The sequence below is a fragment of the Brassica napus genome, chromosome A8 (genome assembly GCF_020379485.1).
Source record: "Brassica napus cultivar Da-Ae chromosome A8, Da-Ae, whole genome shotgun sequence".
Classification (NCBI taxonomy): Eukaryota; Viridiplantae; Streptophyta; class Magnoliopsida; order Brassicales; family Brassicaceae; genus Brassica; species Brassica napus.
In genome coordinates, this window is record NC_063441.1 from 21660927 (window position 1) to 21685436 (window position 24510).

The 24510-nt window shown below is 34.5% G+C and overlaps 7 protein-coding genes across 9 annotated transcripts; 5 read left to right on the plus strand and 2 right to left on the minus strand.

The window, feature by feature from the left end:
- Positions 1-1050: 1050 nt before the first annotated feature.
- Positions 1051-3724, plus strand: LOC106359419 (polygalacturonase At1g48100-like). Its single transcript, XM_048738267.1, has 5 exons — positions 1051-1685; positions 2116-2247; positions 2332-2589; positions 2655-2862; positions 3023-3724. The coding sequence occupies exons 1-5, from the start codon at positions 1272-1274 to the stop codon at positions 3604-3606; spliced, it is 1596 nt and encodes a 531-aa protein (XP_048594224.1). The 5' UTR covers positions 1051-1271; the 3' UTR covers positions 3607-3724.
- LOC106362422 (B3 domain-containing protein At3g17010) lies at positions 3694-5982 on the minus strand. The gene is made up of 4 exons (XM_022690413.2): positions 5254-5982; positions 4516-4798; positions 4237-4433; positions 3694-4161 (listed from the first exon to the last, which is right to left on the minus strand). The coding sequence occupies exons 1-4, from the start codon at positions 5374-5376 to the stop codon at positions 3901-3903; spliced, it is 864 nt and encodes a 287-aa protein (XP_022546134.1). The 5' UTR covers positions 5377-5982; the 3' UTR covers positions 3694-3900.
- An 846-nt stretch (positions 5983-6828) lies between these two features.
- On the plus strand, positions 6829-11135 carry LOC106360310 (putative proline-rich receptor-like protein kinase PERK11). The gene is made up of 8 exons (XM_013799903.3): positions 6829-8664; positions 9032-9478; positions 9636-9722; positions 9869-9939; positions 10033-10109; positions 10220-10367; positions 10453-10614; positions 10709-11135. The coding sequence occupies exons 1-8, from the start codon at positions 7683-7685 to the stop codon at positions 10946-10948; spliced, it is 2214 nt and encodes a 737-aa protein (XP_013655357.1). The 5' UTR covers positions 6829-7682; the 3' UTR covers positions 10949-11135.
- A 211-nt stretch (positions 11136-11346) lies between these two features.
- Positions 11347-12595, plus strand: LOC106362421 (uncharacterized protein At4g28440). 3 transcript variants are annotated; one of them, XM_013802313.3, is made up of 3 exons: positions 11347-11501; positions 11852-12089; positions 12171-12595. In XM_013802313.3, the coding sequence occupies exons 2-3, from the start codon at positions 11855-11857 to the stop codon at positions 12359-12361; spliced, it is 426 nt and encodes a 141-aa protein (XP_013657767.1). In that variant the 5' UTR covers positions 11347-11501; positions 11852-11854; the 3' UTR covers positions 12362-12595. The 3 variants fall into 3 exon arrangements, with proteins under 3 accessions (XP_013657767.1, XP_013657766.1, XP_048594225.1); XM_013802312.3 differs by having other exon boundaries at positions 11368-11501; positions 11849-12089; XM_048738268.1 differs by lacking the exon at positions 11347-11501 and adding an exon at positions 11540-11688.
- LOC106360309 (gibberellin-regulated protein 8-like) lies at positions 12459-13708 on the minus strand. The gene is made up of 2 exons (XM_013799901.3): positions 13547-13708; positions 12459-13431 (listed from the first exon to the last, which is right to left on the minus strand). The coding sequence occupies exons 1-2, from the start codon at positions 13626-13628 to the stop codon at positions 13247-13249; spliced, it is 267 nt and encodes an 88-aa protein (XP_013655355.1). The 5' UTR covers positions 13629-13708; the 3' UTR covers positions 12459-13246.
- Positions 13709-15692: 1984 nt separating this feature from the next.
- Positions 15693-18110, plus strand: LOC106360308 (transcription factor bHLH167-like). The gene is made up of 3 exons (XM_013799900.3): positions 15693-16886; positions 17147-17470; positions 17608-18110. The coding sequence occupies exons 1-3, from the start codon at positions 16743-16745 to the stop codon at positions 17674-17676; spliced, it is 537 nt and encodes a 178-aa protein (XP_013655354.2). The 5' UTR covers positions 15693-16742; the 3' UTR covers positions 17677-18110.
- Positions 18111-21109: 2999 nt separating this feature from the next.
- Positions 21110-23143, plus strand: LOC106362420 (probable xyloglucan endotransglucosylase/hydrolase protein 33). Its single transcript, XM_013802311.3, has 4 exons — positions 21110-21405; positions 21728-21828; positions 21954-22162; positions 22616-23143. Exons 1-4 carry the CDS (start codon positions 21168-21170, stop codon positions 23019-23021), a joined length of 954 nt encoding a protein of 317 aa, XP_013657765.1. The 5' UTR covers positions 21110-21167; the 3' UTR covers positions 23022-23143.
- Positions 23144-24510: the final 1367 nt, after the last annotated feature.

The window sequence follows — 24510 nt, forward strand, 5'->3', positions numbered from 1 at the left end:
GTGCCCCCTTGATAACATATAGACCACTCACGAGTCTCTTTTTTTTAATCTTCATATATATATATATTTTAAATTGTTAATAGTACTAATAAAATTTCTTAACAAACTTTTGTTTCTACTCCATATTCTTTCTTAAAAATCTATTTTAAAGATTTTGATTATCCACTTGGAATTCTTATATTAATCATCGCGTTTATTTTTTATTAGTAATTTTTTTATTAATTTCAGATAATGACAAACGCGATGATTAATATAAAAATTCTAGGCGTTTATTTTTTGTAACTTGGAATTCTTATATTAATCATCGCGTTTATTTTTTTATTAGTAACTTGGCAACTTCTAGGCTCTTGGCCATACATACTATCTACTCTCTAGCATGGTGTTCTTGATAATGACTGTAAAAATCACATTCCTATGTATTTAGAAAAACATATATTTTTTTCTACATGGCCTATTGAACTTGTACACGGGTAAATTGTGAAACATATACGACACTCTTGTCGTGCCAATACGACAGATCCAACACATGCTTCAATGCTTGTTTCGATCTAATTGTATATATCCAAATAAACATAAAGCAAGATCCTAAAACTGAATATGCACTTCATTTCAAGTATCCCCACTTCATTTTTTTATTAACAAGTATCCCCACTTCATGGGGCGCATATACGTGTGTTTGTATATATGTGATCATATGAAGTATTGGCTATCCATGTTCCCAACCAAATTAGTCGAGCTTTTGACCAACAAATACTCTCCAGGTGGCATTCACAAAGCCCCTGACCAGTATTTAGTTATTTACTCAAAATGCAATTCAGGTTTTGGCCGTTTGGAACTTTTACCCGCGAAGAAAAAGAATCTCCGTTTCAATTATAACTCACGAGTAGTAACTTTACATCACTGTCAATATCACAAAAATCCAACTAAAAGCGTACATTATGGTCTTACTATCGTATATAGTAACTTACACATAGCAAGCTTAGACTTATTCGTTTATTTAGAAATTTTAAAAAATAAGTTTGTCAATCACAATATGGAAAATAATGCACTATTGATTCCATTTTCATTTACAATCTGAAAATAAAAATCAATTTTAAAAACCCGTGAGCCTCTCAAGTCTCAACATTATTCTTGGACTGCTTCCTTATTTAAATTCCCTCAACAACGTTCTCTTTCTTCAACTTAAACCAACAACTTAAAAGAAACCAAGTCTCTCACTCTCAACCACCACAAAACACTCTTCGTTGAGACAGAGAAACAAACAAACAAAAATGATAATGAGAAAAAGTCTAAGGCTGAGAAGCATCACGTTGATGATGCTAATGGCGGTTTTGGTATGGTCTGTAACCCTAGAGACCTGCATTGCTAGAAGAGGTAGACACTGGAGACATAACAACCGACGATCCTCTGACTTGTCTGATTCCATGTCAAGCAAGAAACCGAAAAGCCATGGGAACAGTCACCACAGCTCTCACAATAACAACAACAGTCATAACCACGAATCCAAACCTAAACCGAAGCCAAAGCTGCAAACACCGCCCAAAGTTGACGACAATTATAACTCTCCGGTAGTTTCACAACTACCAAAAGTCCAACCACCGTCTCTTCCGTCGCTAAATGAATCTCAGGTCTTCAATGTGATGGATTTTGGTGCAAAGGGTGATGGTATACGTGATGACACTAAGGTAAACAAATAAAAAATTAAACTAAAAAGCTCATTAATTTCTTTATCCGTACAGTTTTAAATCCTAGTGGCAGTATTTGATTTAATCATAGCATTTTTATATTTCGTTTTCATGAGAATTAAATAAAGACAAGTTACAGTTGAGAGATCACTGAGACAAAACACGAGACAGAACAAGAGAAAAAAACTGAGCTAAAATGTTCAAAAAAAAAAAACTGAGCTAAAAAGGTTTCTCTGTCTGTAAAGTAAAGTCACGTTAAATATTTTTAATATTTGTTTTACCTTAAATGTTAAATTGCCCCACAAGAAAAATGACAAACGAGTATAAAGTGACAACAGAAATAACAGATTACAAATGGTACCAAGCCTTAACAACCATTATTATAATGGTGACTAGTGTAATTAACAGAGTTTTTCATAATGTTTTGCAGGCGTTTGAAGCGGCTTGGGAAGCTGCTTGCAAAGTGGAAGCATCAATGATGATCATACCGCCAGAATACACTTTCCTTGTTGGTCCAATCTCATTCTCTGGTCCTTATTGTCAACCAAACATTGTGTTCCAGGTGAGAAATTGATCTTCTGAATATATAAGAAAATCGTCTCTCTTTAGTTTAAAAAGATCTAAAACGTTTTTGTGCGGTTTGCAGCTTGATGGTACTATTATAGCTCCAACGGATTCAAAGTCATGGGGAAAAGGGTTGATGTGGTGGATTGATTTCACAAAGCTGGTAGGAATTAAAGTACAAGGGAAAGGTGTGATTGATGGTAGAGGCTCTGGTTGGTGGCAACAAGATTACCCTTTCATTGATGGTGAAACCAAACTCATCGTTCCCTTGAACAACTCTGTTAACCAAAACCCTCCAGGAAGTGAGTTTGATTTGAAAATGCCAAGCATTAAACCAACGGTGAGAAATAAACACAAAACGAGCTTTGGATTGTGAAACTGTTGTTTACTGATATGTGTGTATAGGCACTAAGATTCTATGGGAGTATTGGTGTGGAAGTGTCTGGTATAACGATCCAAAACAGTCCTCAATGTCACCTCAAATTTGATAACTGCGGCGACGTTGTGGTACATGACATGACCGTTTCTTCACCTGGTGATAGTCCAAACACTGATGGGATTCACCTCCAGAACACCAGAGATGTCCTCATTCACAGCACAACACTCTCTTGCGGTATGAATCTTGAATCCTCATGAGTTCTTGAATCTTGAGTTCTTGAATTCTTGAAATCTTGAATCTTGATTTCTTGAAATTCTTGAAATTTTTGAATTCTTGAATCTTGAATGATCTGAATTTTTGGCTAATGATGTCTACTCTCTATGTGTGTATGCAGGAGATGATTGCATCTCAATCCAAACTGGTTGCTCGAATGTATACATACACACCGTGACATGTGGACCGGGCCACGGTATCAGCATAGGTAGTCTCGGCAAAGACAGCACAAAAGCCTGCGTCTCAAACATAACAGTACGAGACGTGGCCATGCACAACACGATGACAGGCGTGCGGATCAAGACATGGCAAGGAGGAGTAGGATCAGTGAAAGGGATACTCTTCTCAAACATTCAACTCAACGAAGTCCAGCTTCCGATAGTGATAGACCAATTCTACTGCGACCACACCACATGCAAGAACCAGACATCAGCAGTTGCTGTCGAAGGAGTGACTTACGAGAGGATCAAAGGCACGTATACCGTGAAACCGGTTCATTTCGCATGCAGCGATGACTTCCCCTGCGTAGATGTGCTGTTATCTGCAATTGAGCTTAAACCGGTTCAAGAACGGTATCATATGTATGATCCTTTTTGCTGGCAGACGTTTGGTGAGCTCAATACTCCTACTCTTCCTCCTATTGATTGTTTGCAGATTGGGAAGCCGGCGAGAAACAGAGTTCAGTCTGATCATGATGTGTGTTGAAAAATATAGATGAATGTATATCTTTTCTTAAGCCTAGAAGATGCCTACTACTAGTACTAGTAGTACCACTGCTTTATACAAATTATAAAGATGAATACTACTAAAATATTAATATTCATAATAGTCCAAAAGGTAAAACTATTATCATCAACATTATGTTAAAGTATTTAAAAACCACACAGACACATTAAATATTAGCTAAAGAGAAACATATTCACAAAACACCTAAAGTGATCAAACTTGTCTTTATGGATAATAAGAAAGCAGCAAGACACTTAACATTTCATTCGTTTATCAGTCAGACATGATCTCTTCGACCTTCTTGGAAACAACAAGGTGAAACTCGGTTGGTTTGATGAACTTGAAGGTACAAAAGTCACCGACTGACAAAGGATACTCTCTAACCAATCTCGCCCAGCCACTTGAGAAGTTTGCCCTTGCCCTCCTCACCAAGCAAACCACCTCCCATGAACAGTTCCCATTGGAGTGGTGAATGGTCACCACCATCTTAGACTTATTCGGGATATGCACGTCAGCAAAGTACCTTGGGATTGGCTGAATATAAAAAAAATCATCAGAGAATGTGCTGATACAGTTTTGTTTGTGTAAATTTTTGGTTTTTAATCTTACCAGGAACTTGAGGTATGATGTCGTTATGGTGATGTTGAATACTGGAACAGTATCCTCATCGTTATTGCTCTTCTTCATCTTCTTCTTGGATGTTTTGCCTTCCTCAAATCTCTTGCTTTTGACCCTAACACCTCCTGTCTCCTCAGCCTTCTTCACATCTTTCTTGCTGCTCTCTCCTACTTCTTTCTTGATCCCACCTGTTTTCATCAATAACGTAAAGAGTTAGTACTCTTCTTCTCAATTTTCTTTGTTTAAAGCATCAAAAGCTACTACACTTACTTAGAGAAGCCATTGTCCGGGGCCTCACAAGCTCCTTGCCATTCTCCTCGTAGATGTTGACATTGAAGCACATGAGTCTAGTGTGAGTGAAGGTAACGAGCTCTTTATCTCCCAAGGCGTTGTCGTTCACAAACTGGTTCCATCCACGCTTCTCCATGTAGTAGAATCTTGGGTTCATGGAGACTTTGACTTCCCATGAGATTCCCCATTGCGTCCTTATCACCATGTTGCTGGAGTAGTCGTTTTGAGGGACGTTTCTTATGAAGTCGTAAGGAAACGCTCTCTGAACACATTCAAATCAAGAATGTAAAAAAAAAAAGTTAACTTTTTTAGACAAAGTTTCAACCTTTCACCACTAATCATCAAGTGGGTCTAATCTCAAACAAAGACAAAGACAAAGACTCAACCTTTATGTTCTGAGTGAACAAATAAAGACAAAAGATTCAACCTTTTTATTAAACTCAGACAACCAAAAGATTCTATCTACCTTTTGTACAAAGCTAACAAGATTTCAACTTCTTCAAAACAGAGCAACCCTAAACATTCAACTCAACAAAACAAAACACTATACATCACAAAAGAAACAGATTTAACGTTTCATACACAGAGACCACCAAAAGATTGAACCTTTTAACGTGAACACACCAAAAGAAACAAAAAGATTCAACCTTTCAAACGAAGCTAACAAGAAAAAACTTCAAATTTAAGGAGATGAAGAGATTTAGTAAAGAAAAGTACCATGCTTTCAGAGGATAAGTCTTCACCCTGAAAGATCTTGAAGAAGCTCAACTTCTCAACATTTACTTCACCCTGACCCAAACCACTGCTGCTACCTATCTCTCTCTCCTTAGGAAACATCATATCTTCAAGCTCTTTCACTCTCTAGTGTCTACTTCCTTCGTTTCTCTCTCTCACTCTCTATGGTGTTGTAAATGAGCAAAGTGTGACCCTTGCTTCCTTTTCAAAGTATTTTTGCCTTTTTCATGTGTATTCATTTATGAATTACGGAAACATATTTATATATTAGTTTTCATTACATTTTCTTATATGAAGTAAAGAAGCACATTCATTTAGATTGGTGTGATCAACAAAGATGACATCATCTTTGTACCCCTCAGTTATTACTTTTCAGATTGTAAGAGAAAAATATTTCAACTTTGACCTTTGACTGCCAGATCAGATTTAAACTTTGTCTAGAAAAGAAAGCTTGGTGATTTATCTTAAAAAGTTGGTCAGTATTCAAACCCAAAGATACATAAAATATTCTTAACTTGGTGTCACAAGATATGAAGCTTACTACCTAGGAGGATGATATTTGATATGAAGTAGGCCATATCTTACATGCTCTTAATTCGATACCGCAACATACTTATTTGTCTACGTTAAAAAAAAAAGCATACTTATTTGTTATTCCGATCATAGATTTAACAGAAAGATACAATAGTATGAGGGTGTTATTGTCATATGACTGCACAATTTGTCGAATCCCAAAGGTGGTTTATGCGTACGGTACACGACTGCACATTTTTGTTGAATTAATACAATACTAGCATGTGGCATAATACGATCCTTTTGGCTAGACCCAGTCCTTGATCGAAGTAAAACGAGTAGCTAGTATCAATACAACGTAATTAGTGTAATATACGTTATACTATCTTATATGGAATTTCATAAAATGCTTATATAGAACAGTTAATATGACAACCATTCACCAAGACCAATCGAGCTGGGTCCAGACCGCGCCTACAAAAGAACCGATCGTTTAAGCCATCACGATGTTAAATATTGTTGTTAATTATAAATTTTGTATCCTGGGGAAGATATTATGTTTTGCTAATTAGGCTAAATATGATATATCCATTATTTCGTATAGAACATAAAACGACAGTTATATACATTATCTGAAATTCTAAATCTGCATACAAACTTCCAATTTTACGAAAAAATACTATAACTATATATAATCAATATTAATAATTGAAACAACATCAGTTTGTACACACATAGAGTATGTATGTTGTTCTGAAATTAGAGAAATTAAATATAGATGATTAGTAATGTAAGAAACGTATATATGCATCAGATAAAATGATAAGAGATGGGAATTGAGTAAATGACCTTCACAGGTTTGATATCTTTGAGAAAACATAGTTCCAAGTTTTGAGCTATTTTCTTGTTCGATTTTGGTTGTGACTTGCATTGTCACCGTGTCTCCTATTTTGGGTATATTTTTCTCGAATGTTTGGTTCTATTTGGCTTAAGAATACATTTTTAGAAACGAGTAGAGATCTAATATCATTTGTATTTTCTGCATGGAATAATAATGTTGGGCGCAAATTTAACATAAGAGTTCTATAAAAAAAATGAGCAGAGAATACATACATATACAAAATGTAATGTCTTAATAATGAGTTGGATGTACTTAATTCGAGCTTATTTAATGGTCTTCATTTGAAAGGCACTAACTCATCAAGTATCATATTAAGCTGGATGCCTTTAGAGTAGTACTCAAATAGATTAGTCTGAGGTTTAACGGCATATAAATTTCATTGTCCCATGCATGTAATGATCTTCGACCATTGTCTGATCAATTAGATCTCGATTATGAAGACAAACATTTCACGGAAAGAGCTTAAAAAAATATTTTAGATAGAATAATTTACGAGGTATTCCGACAATGAAGCTGCATGGTGAATCTTCCGATATTGCAATGATTTACTATACAACAAAAAAAAATCAAGTGAATTTTTAGCCTATTTTCTCAGTAGTTTTTAGAATTCAATTGTTTAGATTTGGAAGACTTTCTATTTTTACAAAAAGAAAGACACGACACGAGAAAAAAAAATTCATCAACTAAAAAACATCTGAAAATCGACTTGATTAAAAGAAAATCTCTTCATATCATCCATCCTTGGGTCACAAGAAACCCTATAGGGCTTGATTTTTTTTTTAAATATCTAACTTCCACAATCTTGATGATCCCTCAAGAACAATATCCCTGGAAAATCCTCTCAATGATTAGATGAATTTAATTTCTTCAGAGTTTAACCCATTTTGTTTTGTATCTCAAAGTAAATATATCCTTTCTTGTTTCCCAAGGAACACTTTTGAGAGCAAATTCAAACATGTAAAAGAAGGAAAAAGTCAGAGGCAAAGGTGAATTACAAATGGACAAAGTCCAGGAACAAGCAGAGTTAATCGAAAAGAAGCTAACTCCATTTGTAGCTTCACAGCCAACAACCGTTGTCATCGGAGGAGGATTAGCTGATCAGAAAACCACCGGTGGAGAATCAACTGATCAGAAAACCACCGGTGGAGGATTAGCTGATCAGAAAACCACCGGTGGTTCCCAGACAACACAACCTCCAACAACCTCACCTCCTTCTCCTCCATCCCCTGACAGTGGTGGCGGTGGTGGCGGTGGTTCACAATCATCTCCTCCGCCGGTGCTAACCCTTTCTCCACCACCGTCCAATCAATCTCTTAATACAACTTCACCTCCAACGCCTCCTTCCTCGCCTCCGCCTTCTATAACTCCACCTCCTTCACCTCCCCAGCCTCAAACTCCGCCTCAATCCACCCCAGCCGGAAACTCTCCCGTGGTGATTCCTTCTCCAACACCACAAATTCAACTTCCTCTTACTCCTCCCACCTTTGTTACTCAGCAACCTACTGTCAACGGCCTAGCACTACCCAACAACCCTATTTTTAACCCCTCTCCGCCTTCTACTCCTTTGTCGCCGCCTTCCCCCGAAAATTCCGGTAGCCAAGGATCTCCTCCATCGCCTCCGGTTGTCCCTCTAACCCCTAATGCACCAAGAAACCCTTCACAGCCGTTGGATTCACCTCCGGCAGCAGGAGGATCAAACCATGTTCCCTCGTCGTCTCCTCCTTCCCTCTCCGGTTCCGATAACAATTCCGGAGGGTCTAATAGACATAATGCGAACGGCAACGGTAATGGTGGTAGTGGACAACAAAAAAATGATTCTAACTACACTGAGAAGACAATGATAGGCATTGGGATCGCAGGTGTTTTGGTCATTATATTCGTTGCCGCCATTTTCTTTATTAGGAGGAAACAAAATAAATCTTCTTCACCTCGTTCTAACCAGAACTATTTGCCTCCGGCTAATGTGTCTGTTAATACAGGTAAAAAGAAATATTTTGGGTGTGGTCTTGAATTGGTTCTTGAAATCATGTCTTGTTCTTGATTCTTATTTTTTTTATGTTCTAGATTCTTGATTTTCCATTCGGATCTTGCTATGCCCCCTACTCTTGTTCTTGATCCCTAATTACATGTTAATGGTTATTGAGTTCTTGTTCTTTTTTTTATTTGATTCATGAGTGTTGATTCTTGGATCACAAGAAACCCTATAGGCCTTGAATTTGGTGTTTTTGTTCTTGTTCTTGTTCTAACCTTGTCCTTGATTCCTGATTCTGTGTTCTTTATTTCCTTATTCTTAATCTTTGGTTCTTTGTTCTTTTTTTCTTCTTCTTAACCTTGCCTTTGGCGCAGATGGATTCGTTAACTACAGGCAAAAACCTGGAAACGGGAACATTTCAGCACAGAACTCTTCACCGGACACTAACAATAGTTTGGGGAATCAAAAGCCAGGAAGATCAACAACACCTGACTCGGCAGTATTAGGAAATTCAAAGACCATTTTCACCTTCGAGGAGCTAAGCCAGATAACAGAAGGATTTTGCAAGAGATATGTCATAGGAGAAGGTGGGTTCGGGTACGTCTACAAGGGTATCATTTGCGATGGAAAGTCAATCGCGATCAAGCAGCTAAAGTCCATCAGCGCAGAAGGATATAGAGAGTTCAAAGCTGAAGTAGAGATCATAAGCAGAGTGCATCATAGGCACTTAGTGTCTCTCGTGGGTTATTGCATCTCTGAGCAACATAGATTCCTCATCTATGAGTTTGTCCCTAACAATACTTTGGATCACCATTTACATGGTACTTACTTCTACAATCTCTCTTTGTTTTGTTTTCTATACTTTCTTAATCTCTTCAAAATCGTTTATAGTGTATATTGCATTGTTTCTGAATTAAGATTTGTGTTGATATTTGAATTTATCTTCGTAAACACAACCATTTCTTATGTTGTTGTCAGGCAAAGACTTACCGGTATTGGAATGGACTAAACGAGTCAAGATTGCAGTTGGCGCAGCCAAAGGACTTGCTTATCTACATGAAGATTGTAAGTACTCTCTCCATTACATTTTTAATATATTCTGAAATGTTAATATATATGTTTGGTAGAAAACTATATAAAAATTAGAAAGGGTGAAGATTTGATTTTAAATGTTCACTCTAGCTGATTTAGCTTTCCTATCAATTTAACAGGTCACCCGAAGATTATCCATAGGGACATCAAATCATCAAATATTCTGTTGGATAATGAATTCGAAGCTCAGGCAATGTCAATATTTCATTTCTTTTATAATAATACAGTATTCATATAAAGCGGTACTATTTTCTTGGCCGAGCATTTGATTAGTTCTTTACAGGTTGCAGATTTTGGACTCGCCAGACTGAACGATACTGCACAGTCCCACATATCGACACGAGTCATGGGCACATTTGGGTACATTTTTGCGTCAATTCACAAAAACAAAAAAAAAAGTTTAAACAACCAACGTGTATAATAAGATGAACTAAGGAAAAACGTTACGTTGCATGCATGCATGCATGCAGGTATTTAGCGCCAGAATATGCATCAAGCGGGAAATTAACGGATAGATCAGATGTGTTTTCATTTGGAGTTGTGCTACTCGAACTCATCACCGGTCGCAAACCTGTTGACACCTCTCAACCTTTGGGTGAAGAAAGTCTCGTTGAATGGGTATTTTTCAATTTTTTTACATATTATATAAAAATTCGAATTTTCAAATTGAGAATGAAATCTAAGGGGTTGCTTGGCTTGGAAGGCACGTCCGCGTTTTATCGAGGCCATTGAAAAAGGTGACATCAGTGAAGTAGTGGATCCACGGCTTGAAAAGCATTACATTGAAGGCGAAGTCTATAGGATGATTGAAACTGCTGCGTCTTGTGTTAGACATTCAGCTCTAAAACGACCTCGTATGGTTCAGGTCAGAATTAAACTCAATCCTGGTTGTCTACCTACTGATGCTAAGATAAAACCTCTAACTGATGCAGAGTGTTTGTTATTCACGTTACAAACAGGTTGTAAGAGCTCTGGACACGAGAGACGACATGTCGGATCTGTCAAATGGAGTCAAAGTAGGTCAAAGTACGGTCTATAACTCTGGTCAATACAGTAATGAGATTCGTATGTTCAGAAGAGCCTCTGAAGATTCAACGGATTACGGATACGGTAGTAGTAACGGCTACTACACGAGCCAAGACTTCACAAGCCGTGAATCTGAAAGAGCCTTCAACACAAGTCGCCGAACAAACTACTGATCAATCAACTCGCCGGGAAAATTAAAAAAGGAACTAGTTGAGTTGTTTCTTTTCTTGGGTTCTTTTGGAACCCTTTAGAAATTTTTGTGAAGGTCTTAAACGAGCTCAAAATATAAATACTAAAAAAGATGTATAGTTTCACACAATGTAAATTTGTTACCAAAATTTTGGTTTTTGTTTACATTTGGTAAAAAATGTTTTGAAACTCACCTTTGTCAATTGTCATTCTCCTACATTTTATCAAGTCAATGTCAAATCAATTGTAACCGGTTTGGTTTCCTCAAATATAGAGATGCATAACACTATTGGGCTTTCTTGTATCATCTGCGGCCCAATAGTAATTTTGTTAAGGGCCAGTCTCAATTCTGTACAAAATATAAGGACGGGGGTTGTTTATTCAAGATTCTCTTAGAACACGACACGTGTTAAGGTCACGGATCTACGGTTCGTATTAATATCTGAGTTCTAGACCGCCGCGTCTCTGTGTTCATCGCCTCGAGACAGATCTAATCGCTAAGTGAATCGTCTCTCCTGCCCGAACGAAAACGTAAAAGTGAGTTCTCTTTTTGTTTCGATTCAAATTGTCTTATCTTGAACCTTGTCTGCTCGATCGGAGACTCCATGAATCTCAGTAGTCAAAAGATTACATTTTTTAATCTGATTAGCTTTGATCATCGCTCTTGTGCCGATGTTGATGTTCTACGAATCATACCCTTCGTTTTAATTGATGTGTTGGGGAGGTTAAAGTCTTAACCTTTATCACAGTAACTCAACTTGTTAAGCTGTTTCGGTTTCGATGGCTTTTGTCTGATCGCATTTTTGTTGTTGGTCTGATTCAAAGTTTATGTTTTTTTCCTTAGTGCTGATCTAAGAAAGTTTAATTCTTTTATGGGTTTTTAATAGAAAATGGCTGAGGCATCACCTGCGTTGAGGAAGCCTGTGTTCACTAAGGTTAGTGAGCTGAGACCAGGAACCAATGGTCTCTCACTTAACGTGAAAGTCATCAGCACGAAGATGGTGATGCAGAGAGGAGGAGGAGGAGGTCGTCCTAGTGGTCCTCAGGCTCGTCAGATGCGGATTGCTGAATGTCTTGTTGGTGATGAGACTGGTATCATCATCTTTACCGCACGAAACGATCAAGGTCAGATTACATTACATTTTTACTCTGAGGTGATTTAGAGATTTCTGATTGTTTGTTATGATTTTATTTTTTTTGGATCAGTGGATTTGATGAAAGAAGGCAAGATAGTGACCCTGCGCAATGCAAAGATCGACATGTACAAGGGATCTATGAGGCTTGCTGTTGATAGATGGGGCCGCGTTGAAGTGGCCGAGGAGGCAGCAGACATCACTGTCAAGGAAGATAACAATCTTTCCCTCATTGAGTATGAGCTTGTGAGCGTTGAAGCTTAATTTGTTTCAACCACCAAAAGAAAGCAGAGAGTGACTCGGAAGACCCATTCTCTAGTTGAAGAAGCAATAGGCCTCTCTCTTTGCTTTGAGTTTTTGCTTATCAGAATTTGTAGGTGGGTTTGTTGCTGGTTTGAGTCTTCATGTATCATCTGGCTTGCCTACGATGTAGTACCGTTCTCGTTTTGTTTGTAGAAAGATTCTCTCTTTATATATCATGGTCATTTTCTTGTTTTAGATTTCGCTTCTTTGTGTTTTCATTGGACTCTAAAGCAAAAGAAAAGTTATAAAGACATAAACATGATTCACCTAGAAGTATACAAAAGCAAGAATCAGATTTGTTAGAGATAAGTACACGTTGGAGATGACATAAACTGCTTAGAGTACAATAAAAGTTAGATATGGTGAAGTTATGGTGAAGTTTACAAGATTTTATTCTTTTGAACGATCATGTCTCATCTAAGCTTTTGTGGCTCCTTTGAGACATCATGTCTCCTCTAATCTATCATAGCTCTGGTGAACGATCCTTCCTTTCATGAGCAACATACATATCCATATCATAATATATATTATTTTTTTTCTGAATAAACAGGTGTATCTAGTCCCCCACTGAGGTGGATCAAAACTAGCGGCGAGGATCGGTAGCAGCCAACATTATCGGTCATAATATTTGTTTTTAAAGTATTTCGTTTTTTTTTTGTCAAGATCTATCATAGTTTTCATGCATTGAGCACTTCAATCTTTAAGCTCAAATATTATTATTATCTCTTTTTTTTTTTGTAATTTAGCTCAAATATTATTTCATCCGTCAAACATAGTTGTTACTAATATCTTTCATACATATAAATATTAATAGCATGTGTGTGTTGATGATCTTTAAAAACATGTTCAAGGACACTTGGGGCCGCCTTTGGAGTTTTTAATATCACGGTAACAAGGGCATTCGTCTTTGTTTCCATAAGTACCAGAGGGAACACAACCATTACACTTCTCGCAACATATATTGCAATACTTGAGGCACTCTTCATGTTGTGATGCCTTTGAGCATCTCACGTTGCACTTTCCACCACATGCTGTTAATTCATTCATCGATCATCACACATAAAACTCTTTTGTTAAGAAAAAAAACTAGATCACCAAATGATAAACTACCTGAAACATATCTAACTACAGAAAAAGTACACTTACACGAATCAGCGGTTGAAGGTACAAAAAATGAAGATGTGAGGAGAAAAAAGATTATGCAGAATTGTACAACCATGAGCTTCATCTTTGTTTTTCGTTAAGATGAGAAAAAAAAACTTCAAGTTCGTGAAAACTAAAGAGTGGTGACTTGGGAGATGGTGAAATTGTGGATGTAAGGAGAGGGTTACTTATAGTGAGAAAATGTGAAGTGAAACGTTTATCATCTGTTATTCTAATTAAATTATAAGGATCTGAAGATTTCTTACTTGTTATACCGTTTTACTTTGAAGTAATTATATATTTCTTAGACCGAATCTACCCTATACATGAATATGTATGAATTGTCATCTGTTATTCTAATTTAATTTTAACGGTCTATTAATGAAGATTTCTTACTTGATTTACCAACTTATTTTGAGATAATTATATATTTCATAAAGACAGAATCTACCCTATACATGAATCTATGAATTGTCATTTGCTATTCTAATTAAATTATAAGGATCTACAAATGAACATTTCTTACTTGTCATACCGTTTTTACATTGAGGTAATTATATATTTCATAGACAGAATCTTATCCTATACATGAATCTTTATGAATTGTCATCTGTTATACCGTTTTACTTTTAGGTAATTATATATTTCATAGATAGAATCGTATACATGAATCTTTATGAATTGTAAAATTGTTTCTTACACTGCATATTTATCTTGCCTTACATAACAAGTTATAAATATACTTTTAGAAATTGTAAATTGTGTTCTTACACTGTTGCATATTTATCTTGCGTTACGTAACAAGTTGAATAACAATATACGGATGATTATGAAAGAAAAGTGCTCAAATTTTCTTACCTGTCTCACAGTTTCACATAATTTAATCTAACAAGAACCAGGACTAATGTCATATTTACTTTAAATATATCAGTTATATTTTCCATGATTTAATCGAAAATGTGAAATTAAATATCATTGTTAATATAAACTAGTATCTGATAAAAAAATTATTTGTCTCAGTTTTCATCTCTTTTTTATGAATCTCAAACTTCATATATATAAAACCTTTTTATATGTGATTTTAGTTTTCCATAACAGTTTGATATAAGTTATAACTTTTGAAAATGTAAACATTTTTTACTCTCTGATTTTTCAAAATATAATAAAGATATAATTCATGAAAAACAATGTTAATATTTGTATAAAATCATATAAATAGATAGTCTTAATATTTTCTTATATTAATGTTTTCGGATGGTATTAGTTTTGCCCGGACAAACCAATCTGATAGCCATGGTGGGGGAACAAATTCAAAATCCATGACTTGTATAAATAGCTAGTTTTTTTGTAGCTTGTTTCATATAGTGGTATTCAAACATTTGAAGAAATCCAAAAATGTGGAAAATGCACTAAAGAATAATATTAGCACTTTTAGCAGTGTCTAAGAATACGGCTAACTAGACAACAAATATACAGTAGTTATTACTTATGTATCATTGAATCATTCTTCTATTTTTTTTCTCTTTCAATCGGTCATATACATAAATTTATTTTATTTTGTGGATTATCAATATTGCACACTATTGCACGGCATTCATTTATCTATTAACATACGCATTGATTACAATGGTTCGACAAAAATATATAAAAGTTAGTACACTGTCCAACAATTCACTCCACCAAAACCTAGAGTTGAATAGTTCCCAGAAAAATCTGTGTAATGTAAAACTGAATTTATGAAAACAACCTAGATCCTAGGACCAAATACATATTTTTAATTTATTTTTAGTACCAAATACATATGTACAATCTCACGGGCGCAATTACTATATAAAGCCATGATTTGCTTCGAAGAACATCACTTTTTGCTACAATTACGCAGATTGTTCTCTCAAAATGAGAACTGTGACTCTCTCGCTCTACATATATAGAGAGAGATGAACTGAAAACAAGAGAAACATAGTAGCATATATAAAAGCTTAAACGAGAACAAAATGGATAGGAAAAGAGAAACATAGTAGCATATATATAAGCGCTTAAACGAGAATAAAACGAAAAACGGATAGTGAAGAATGCTATGAAAGATCTCAGTATTCATTCACGGGATTCAATCTTAGAGATGAATCCTAACTTATCAATGTTCACATGGAAAGATTAATGTTACATGTGCTTATGAGAGTTTTTGAAGAAGAAGGAGCTCAAGTTTTGAGTGCTAATCTCCAGATCTTGGATGATAGGACCGCTTATACAATCATAGCCCAGGTATGTATGAACGCAGCCAGGAATAAGTATGTAAATATATACACTGCACATGAATAACTTCATGGTCTGAAGAAATTGAATTTAGAAAAAAAATGTGCTAAATCAATAAGCCTAAAATTTGCACTTAGCCAATGAAATGGCCAGACGACTAGACCAAAGATATACAAATGAGGAAAAGACGAATTGCAAATGAGTTTCTTTTGTTTCTTTGCGGCCAACATGTTTTTCCATCAGTTTTCAAATGCTTTTATTAATTGAACATGGAATTGATTTGTCTTGGTCTCTTTTAGTCGATAGTACTTTTGTAAATAAATTTTGGCCGTTTTGTCTATGGTCATCGGACTATTATGCCATTGAAATGGTCATCGATAAAAAATTTCTACAAACCTACTATACTTTCCAGTATTTGATCATTGGCTCAAAGCTTATTGTTTAAGTATCCTCTGATTTAAAAATTATTCCCATGAAAATTAGAACCTCTGAACACAGCTGTAGCTAAAGTCCTAGAAATGTATCCAACCATACCCAACTAATCTTATTCTTCTTTTTTTTCTAAATAATCTTCTTTTTTTTAGCAACATGTAAATAATCTTCTTTATTTGTAAATAATCTATTTCGAAAATAGCATCTTTTTTTTGTTCAAAATTTCAAAATAAATAGAAAATTTATTTGGTAGGAAAGAATAAGCACAGTTTAGTAGTGTGTAAGCATACGGACGCAATCACAAAAGCCATGACTTTTGGGAAAACATCACTTTCCTTTAAATTACGCAGCTTTTTCTATCAACATTGAGAATTTTGAGACTTTATATATAGTGATGAGATAGATTTCAAAAGAGAGAAACATAGTAACATAAAGCTTAGAAGAAGAAGAAGAAGATTTCACCCCCAAAATAAAAGTCACCAAAAAAAAGAAAGCTTAGAAGAAAACAGAAAGAATGGACAGGGAGAGGGGAAGAGAAGTAGGAGAAGGAAGCTCAATGTCGTCGAGGGAACAACGAAACCTCAGAGAGCAAGAGCGACGAATGCGCATGAAACATCTCTTCAATATACTCTCTTCTCATGTTTCTCCCACTCATAGGGTTCTTATATCCTTCTCTTCTCTATCTATACAGTATATTGTACATATATATTTTTGGTATATTGTAAAATATACCAAAACTATTTTATATATAATGTTGTTACAAAAGTAAAAAAAAAAGAGTATAATGCAGACTTAATTACAAGTGTTCATTTATAGGCTTTTTAGTATTGGTTATATTTATATATATTTGATCATATATAACCACATTCATGCCAAAAAAAAAGTAATTAAGTTTGAAATTTTTATTGGCTCTAACAGTTACCGGTGCCTCAACTTATAGAACAAGCGACATCATACATGATCCAATTGAAAGAGAAGGTAAATTATCTAAAGGAGAAGAAAATAACTTTGTTAGGAGAAATGGGGAAACACTCTGAGGGGTTGTCGTCGTCACTTCTGCCGAAACTCAGTATTTATTCGCGGGATTCAACCATACAAATGAACCTGCTTATCGATCTGAACATGAAAAGAGTGATGCTACACCAGCTTTTAAGTGTTTTTGAAGAAGAAGGAGCTCAAGTTATGAATGCTAATACTCAGAAATTGAATGATAGGATGATCATTTATACAATCATAGCCCAGGTATGCATGACCATCACATAGTATGTATAATATACACACACGCGCATATGCATGTTTTTTGTAACGTCTTTTTAATATAGTTTTGAATTCATTTGATATTTACATGTACGTGATCGCCTAAATAAATATATTCGCAGGCTATCATATCTCGCATCGGCATTGATCCATCAAGGATAGAAGAGAGAGTTAGGGATATCATCTTCTGATACAAATTTTGAAGCATTATTATATCCATTAATCATTAGTCAATGCCAATGCTAGTGTTTTATGCAATACTTTTAGGGTGATTTTACAAAGGTACAAGTTTTCTAAACATAAGATGAGTATATTTATTGTTGTTTTTGAGTGTGACAAAATAATTGTTTTTGAGTTCGATTATGTAAGCATGAGAAAAATGAGTAAGAAAAAGTTTCTTGGTTAATGATATTTACTTAAAATCAGTGCGTATATTCATTTGAGTACTTTTTGTGATTTATTTGAGTTCTTTGTATTTATACAAAACTTTCAAACACACCAAATGCTACACCCTGATGTTTAAATTTTCGGTAAATTTTCTATATACCGAAACCTACAATCTTTAGTGTTGTTTTAAAATTTTCAAACACATTCTATGTTTGTATTAATTAAACTCTCTTTTAAGGTACAGGGGCCCCGTTTTAATTTTTTATTAATTAATTTAATAAAACTTCATAATACTCCCTAAATTTGTGGATTAACCACTATAAAATCGCTATTCTCTGGAGAAACGGAGACAACAAAAGTTCCAAATCTCTTTGACCTTCATCATATATTAGTGCATGATGCAACTATGCATTAAAATAGTATTGTCATATTTTTGATTTTTTTCTCAAAATCTATGTCCCCTACGAAAATATTGAGTTTACGATAAATGTTTTATATATTGAATCCTATGATATTTAGTATTGTTTTAAAATTTCTTAACATAATATATATTTTTATTAATCTATATTAAACTCTCTTTAATGGTACATGAATATTGTTTTAGTTGTTTTATCAATTTATTTAGTAAAACTTCATAATACTTCCTAAATTGGTGGACTAACCACTATAAAATTGTTATTCTCTAGAGAAACGGATAAAACAAAGGTTCCAAACCTCTTTGAACTTCATCATATGTTAGTGCAGGGTAAGGGTACATGAGCATTGTTTTAGTTGCTTTATCAATTTATTTAGTAAAACTTCATAATACTTCCTAAATTGGTGGACTAACCACTATAAAATCGATATTCTCTAGAGAAACGGAGACAACAAAGGTTCCAAACCTCTTTGAACTTCATCATATGTTAGTGTGCGACCCTGGGCCAAAATTCAAAGAGTTCACTTTAGTGTAGTGGTTTGATTACCTGCATTGACCTATAAGTGGCAGTTTCGATTCCTGCTCTTGTTTCCCTCCTCCCCCAAAATTTTCCTTTTCATTATGCGTACATGTAAAATAAATATTAAACAATACCCTAATTATTTATTGCACTCTCTTGCATTTTCCATGCAAGTCTTACGTTTTCTACTACTTTTCATGATAATTATAATATTTTAGGACCTTCTGAAATCTAATCAAACATGAAACTATCATATATCAGATTATGCTCTCTCTGGAATTCTTTGAAAATTTCAAAAACATTTTACAAGTTGAAATTAATGCTAACCTGATTTGATTATATTATAAAAAACCATTTCTAGATAGAACATTCTACTTAGGAAACGTTAATGTTTAAGAAATATTGTTAAAATAAACTATAAAGATGGATGAGATTTTAGAATTATACAGAATGACAAAATGATTTTTAATAATATCAAAATTTAATTTGTTTTACAGGATAAAGTTTATAAATATGGATGATGTTCACATTTTTTCTTACAAAATAGTTGAATAATTATGATCACCATACTTTAAAACTCAAAAAAATATTTATATTTATAACTTTATTTTTATAAACAAATTAAATTCTAATATATTTTGTATTATTATGATTCAATATTTATAATTAAAAATGTAACTAGTTAATGGGCATCATTCTTTTAATGTGCTTTAGGCGCCGGACAGGTACTGGAGGGAGAGATACGACCAAAACAATTTTAACTGCTCGACTGTATCGTTGTAATGATAGCTTTCAGACTTGAACGTTTTGGTTCAATTCTAAACCTGGTTTATCAGGTGCAATATGATTTTTTTGGTTCAAACCGGCTTGCTTTATTCAGATTGCTCTAGCTAACGGATCCCTATTAAGGCAGTGATTGAAATCAGCATAAAATATCATTAATTATTTTCAAATAATGAGATTTAGTAATCTTTGTATACATATATAAAGGTATGATTGTGTGCTGTGAAGTTAGTTAGGGTGACATGATCAAGATGAGAGGATACGTAATATTGTCCACCGAATTTAAACTATTATTAAAAACGATAATAATAAAAATAAAATCAAGAAAAAAACCAATAATAATAAGGCACTAATATATACAATATCAGTTATAAATAAATGTTAAGACTGCAGATTTGATTGGTTGGTTAAGGTTTGATATGAACCATCTATAATTTGCCAGCTTGAATGTCGCTGTAATGAATTGCATACCAACTTGTTTATGTTTACATCATAAACTCTCTTGTCTTTTCTCCTCTTTTCCTTTTTTTTTCCCTCCCCTCTTCTTTTATTAAGTTCAATTTTATATATTTAATACAGCTGATCGTATTCATTTATTTAATGGGATTTTTTAATATATACCAATAGGACCAACCAAAACAAAAACAGTTTTGATATATACTTAAATTAATACTGTCCACTTATATATTTCTTTTAATTATCGTCAACTTATTTAATTTTCATTATTTCATACGATACTGCCAAACAATTCCAGTGTTCTATTCGGTGTGTTAACTGTTAAATGTTCTTATGCAGTTTTCATTAAAAAATAATTAACAAATATCAGAAAGAGAGAAGTGAAAATAATATGCTTTATACAGGAAAGGCAACAAAGGAAAAAGGAGAACGGAGAAGTCAAAGCATGGACATGGTATAGCTTTACATAATAGTGAGGTTTAATCAAATAAACTCAACCGATTAGCAAAAACTTTATTGTATCAAATCAGAACTGCATTCTAATTATAGTGAGTTCCCACATGCATATGTCTCCTTCACAAATTGATAGAAAATGTGTATTAGCCTGACATGTGCATATATTCAATGTTTTCCTTTTGTTTGTGATTATGGTCCTGTAATGTGGATCGTGAATATATATATATACAAGCGATCAATGAGAAATAAACAAATAAGATTCATATGTTGTGATAAAAACATTGAGTACTGGCTCAAATGCAAATATATACTAAAATATATGGTCATAGTGAATATGATAAAACGAAAAAGCACATTTACTTATGAATTGGAATCCTTTCACAAAGACAACAACTTTACATGAATACTTTTTATAAAGATTTTCCTAACCTTTTATGTGTTAAGACATTTATATAAGAACATTCTTAGTAAGAAGACAAAAAATCCATTATGGTGGATTCTTTTCTTACGAAAATCAGAGCAAAAGTGCCAGCTTATGAACAACTCTTTTTCCCAAATACCCTATTTACCCCTCCCACAACACCTCTATATATTCCACAAACGCAGTTTCTACATAAATAACATAACACACACATCAATAATCATAGTTTCAAAGAGAAGCAAACATGGCGTCTTTGAAGAACTACAACATGAAGATTCTGTTGGAAACAGCAGTTGTATTTTGTCTTTGTTCATTTTCGTTGGTTTCTTCACACAGCAGAAAATTCACAACACCAAACGTGACACGTGTCACAGATCAGTTCAGTAGAATCGCCATTGAAAGCGGCTTCTCCAAACGTTTTGGGGATCACAATATTATCGTCAATGGCTCTCTCGCCAAACTCACTCTCGACAAATCCTCTGGTAACTAGTTAAACTCTACACACTTCTGTTCTGTTTTCGTTTCCTCTGTTTCTATCTCTTGTATTTGTTTACTCTATTTTTCCTTTTAGGTATGTTTTTTTTACAAACTCCTTATAATATATTTATATATATATATATATATATATACATGAAGACATTATTAATTGTTTGGGGTCACATTACAGGTGAAGTTAATGACTGACCCATATACTTTTTAATACATATGTACAATTGTTGTTAGAGAGAAAATAAAAAGAATCTGAATGGTTAAGACTCATATAGTCATACTGAATATTGATGTCATAAATCCAATATTTTGCAGGAGCTGGGTTGGTGACAAAGAACACGTATCATTATGGATTTTTCAGTGCAAGACTCAAGCTTCCCGCTGGATTTGCCTCTGGTGTTGTGGTTGCTTTCTATGTAAGTATATTATGATTTAAGTGTCTCACGTAGACAAACATAGTATTGCATATATCATATATGAAGTGTTGATTATCAAATATAGTATTTTGGAAGGTATACTAATGTATCTTCTCGGTGTGCAGTTGTCAAACGCAGAGAGTTATCCAAAAACCCACGATGAGATAGACATAGAGTTGTTGGGTAGAAGCAGGAGAGATGATTGGTCCATCCAAACGAATGTGTATGCAAATGGGAGTTTGAAAACAGGAAGAGAAGAGAAGTTTTATTATTGGTTTGATCCAACTCAAGCCTTTCACGACTATACTCTCATTTGGAACTCCCACCATATTGTGTAAGCAACACGACTCTTGACTATGTTTGATCTTCCTCTTCTTCTTTTCTTACAGAAATAGTATTATTTATATTTATTTGCAAAATAAATAAATAATAGGCGTTGATGAAAAGCCATACAATAAAAAATATTATATAGGTTCATGAATCATAAGGCAATGATGCTTCATTAACTATAAAATCTAGAATGTCTTTTTCTGTACAGTTGTTTGAATTGTTATATAACAACATCACTAAACACCAAAATGAGTATTTGCCATCTACTAAAGATACAACTTGATATTCCAAGACTCCAACATATTTAGTAATTATATCTTAGAATTAATAAGTTTTTCTTTTGTGAATTCAATAGTTATTTTAAACACTATAGTAACAAACTAGTCAGGATTCAATGATTTATATTTCATACTACGTTCACCAATTAATTTACCTGAACCGGTGAATGACTTTACAGATTTTTGGTAGACAACATTCCGGTTAGAGAATTTCCGAACCGAGGAGCTTTCATGAGCGCATATCCATCTAAACCGATGTCTCTTTACGTCACCGTTTGGGACGGTTCAGAATGGGCCACTCACGGCGGTAAGTATCCAGTCAACTACAAGTATGGCCCCTTCGTGGCTTCCATAGCTGACGTAAAGTTAAGCGGCTGCTCCGTTAACAACGGCTCCTCTTCTGGACCTGGGCCATGCACCAAGTCGGGCGGGTCGGTTTCCAGTCTGGACCCGGTTGACGGTCAAGATTTTGCCACATTATCAAAGAATCAGATTGCAGCAATGGATTGGGCTAGGAGAAAGCTAATGTTTTACTCTTATTGTAACGATAAGTCGAGATACAAAGTCATGCCTGCTGAGTGCTGAGTTCAGCTGTTATAATTTTCTATAAGAAAAATATAATCTCACTTAGGATGGTAGCCGTTGAATTTGAATGTAATGTTTCATCTGTTTATTTACTTCCCCTAATATATATATTTTTGCTTGAATGTTATCTTTATGTAATAAAAGATTTAAACGGTCACAATGGACAAAATATTTGTGAAGATCAGATCAAATAGAAGAGAGAGAATGACAAACCAAAGAATGTTGAAAGGAGAGTTGTTAGAGAAAATTACTTGAGAGAAACGTGAAGTTAGAGAGATAAAACGAAACCTTTCTGGCTTGGGTTTAGCTATTTAACTTATGCATAAATAATAGTACTAATTGATTGAGATCATACTTCTTGCATATTGTCACAGGTTAATGTTCTTTTCTCAACCTCAAAGGAACTCATTTGTTTTAACATCAAAGAATGCACTATCTGGCTTTATAAAAAAACTGGATTCACGTTCAATTCATGTGAACATAATTAGGCTTTATGTAAAATACGTAAGAATGATCAACAGTCTGTCTCTGACCATACATGGAACCAGCATGGACACAAAAGAAAGTTTATAGATTGCTAAGTATCACCTCTTAAAGAGCTAGAGTTGTGTTTGTTATAACAGGCCATAATTCTTGAAAGTTGTCTACTGGTAGAACTTACTATTAGAAGCTAAGAACAAGGCTAATAACTCGATGGATACATACATCACTGTTGAACTAATTAACTCGAAGGATTATATTTTTGATGATTTGAGGTTTGATGTTACTAATCAGTACCAGTCCATTCTTTCCAGCTGTCCTTGTCTACATGATCATGAGCGACCATTTGATAGCTGCTCGTGCGGCTGGTGGACCTCTAAGAAGTTCTCTTTCATAGAGGGTACTTCACATGTCGATGAAGGGTATGACAAAGAGTGTTTCACGTCCTCCATACTCGCTACACAAGAACGTTCCGAAGATCTGTCAAGAATCACAATGGCGCAAAACAGAAACTATCAACTTCTTAGAGTTTTGCTAAGAAAATAGAACAGTCTTGAGAAGCCAATAACTCCGAAGAAACGAAAAATTTGAAACCAAATTCACATTTTTTATATCTCTCACCAAGGTTTTTCCGTGGATCATTACTAAGAATAAACCATCCTAACTAGCCGAGTTTTAGTTCAGAAAAGCATAAGGAGAATTGAAGCATTACCGGTCTCTTAATCTTTCCATATAATTCGTAGCTGCGTACAAACATCACATGTCGAGAAAAAAACAGAAACTGAGACTAAAAAAACACCACTATCAACTTACTGCAAGCAGATATAAAAATTCAGTGACTAGGTTGAAATGGAACAATGTTAAAATAAATATAAATTTACATTGACATGCATCATCATTGCATGTATGAAAGTGACCATATGGTCCCTAAATTTCTCTGTAACATCTGTTTTGTGTCCGTAGTTTAAAAGTTGAGGGTGGAAATAAGGAGACAAAAAATGGATGTGAA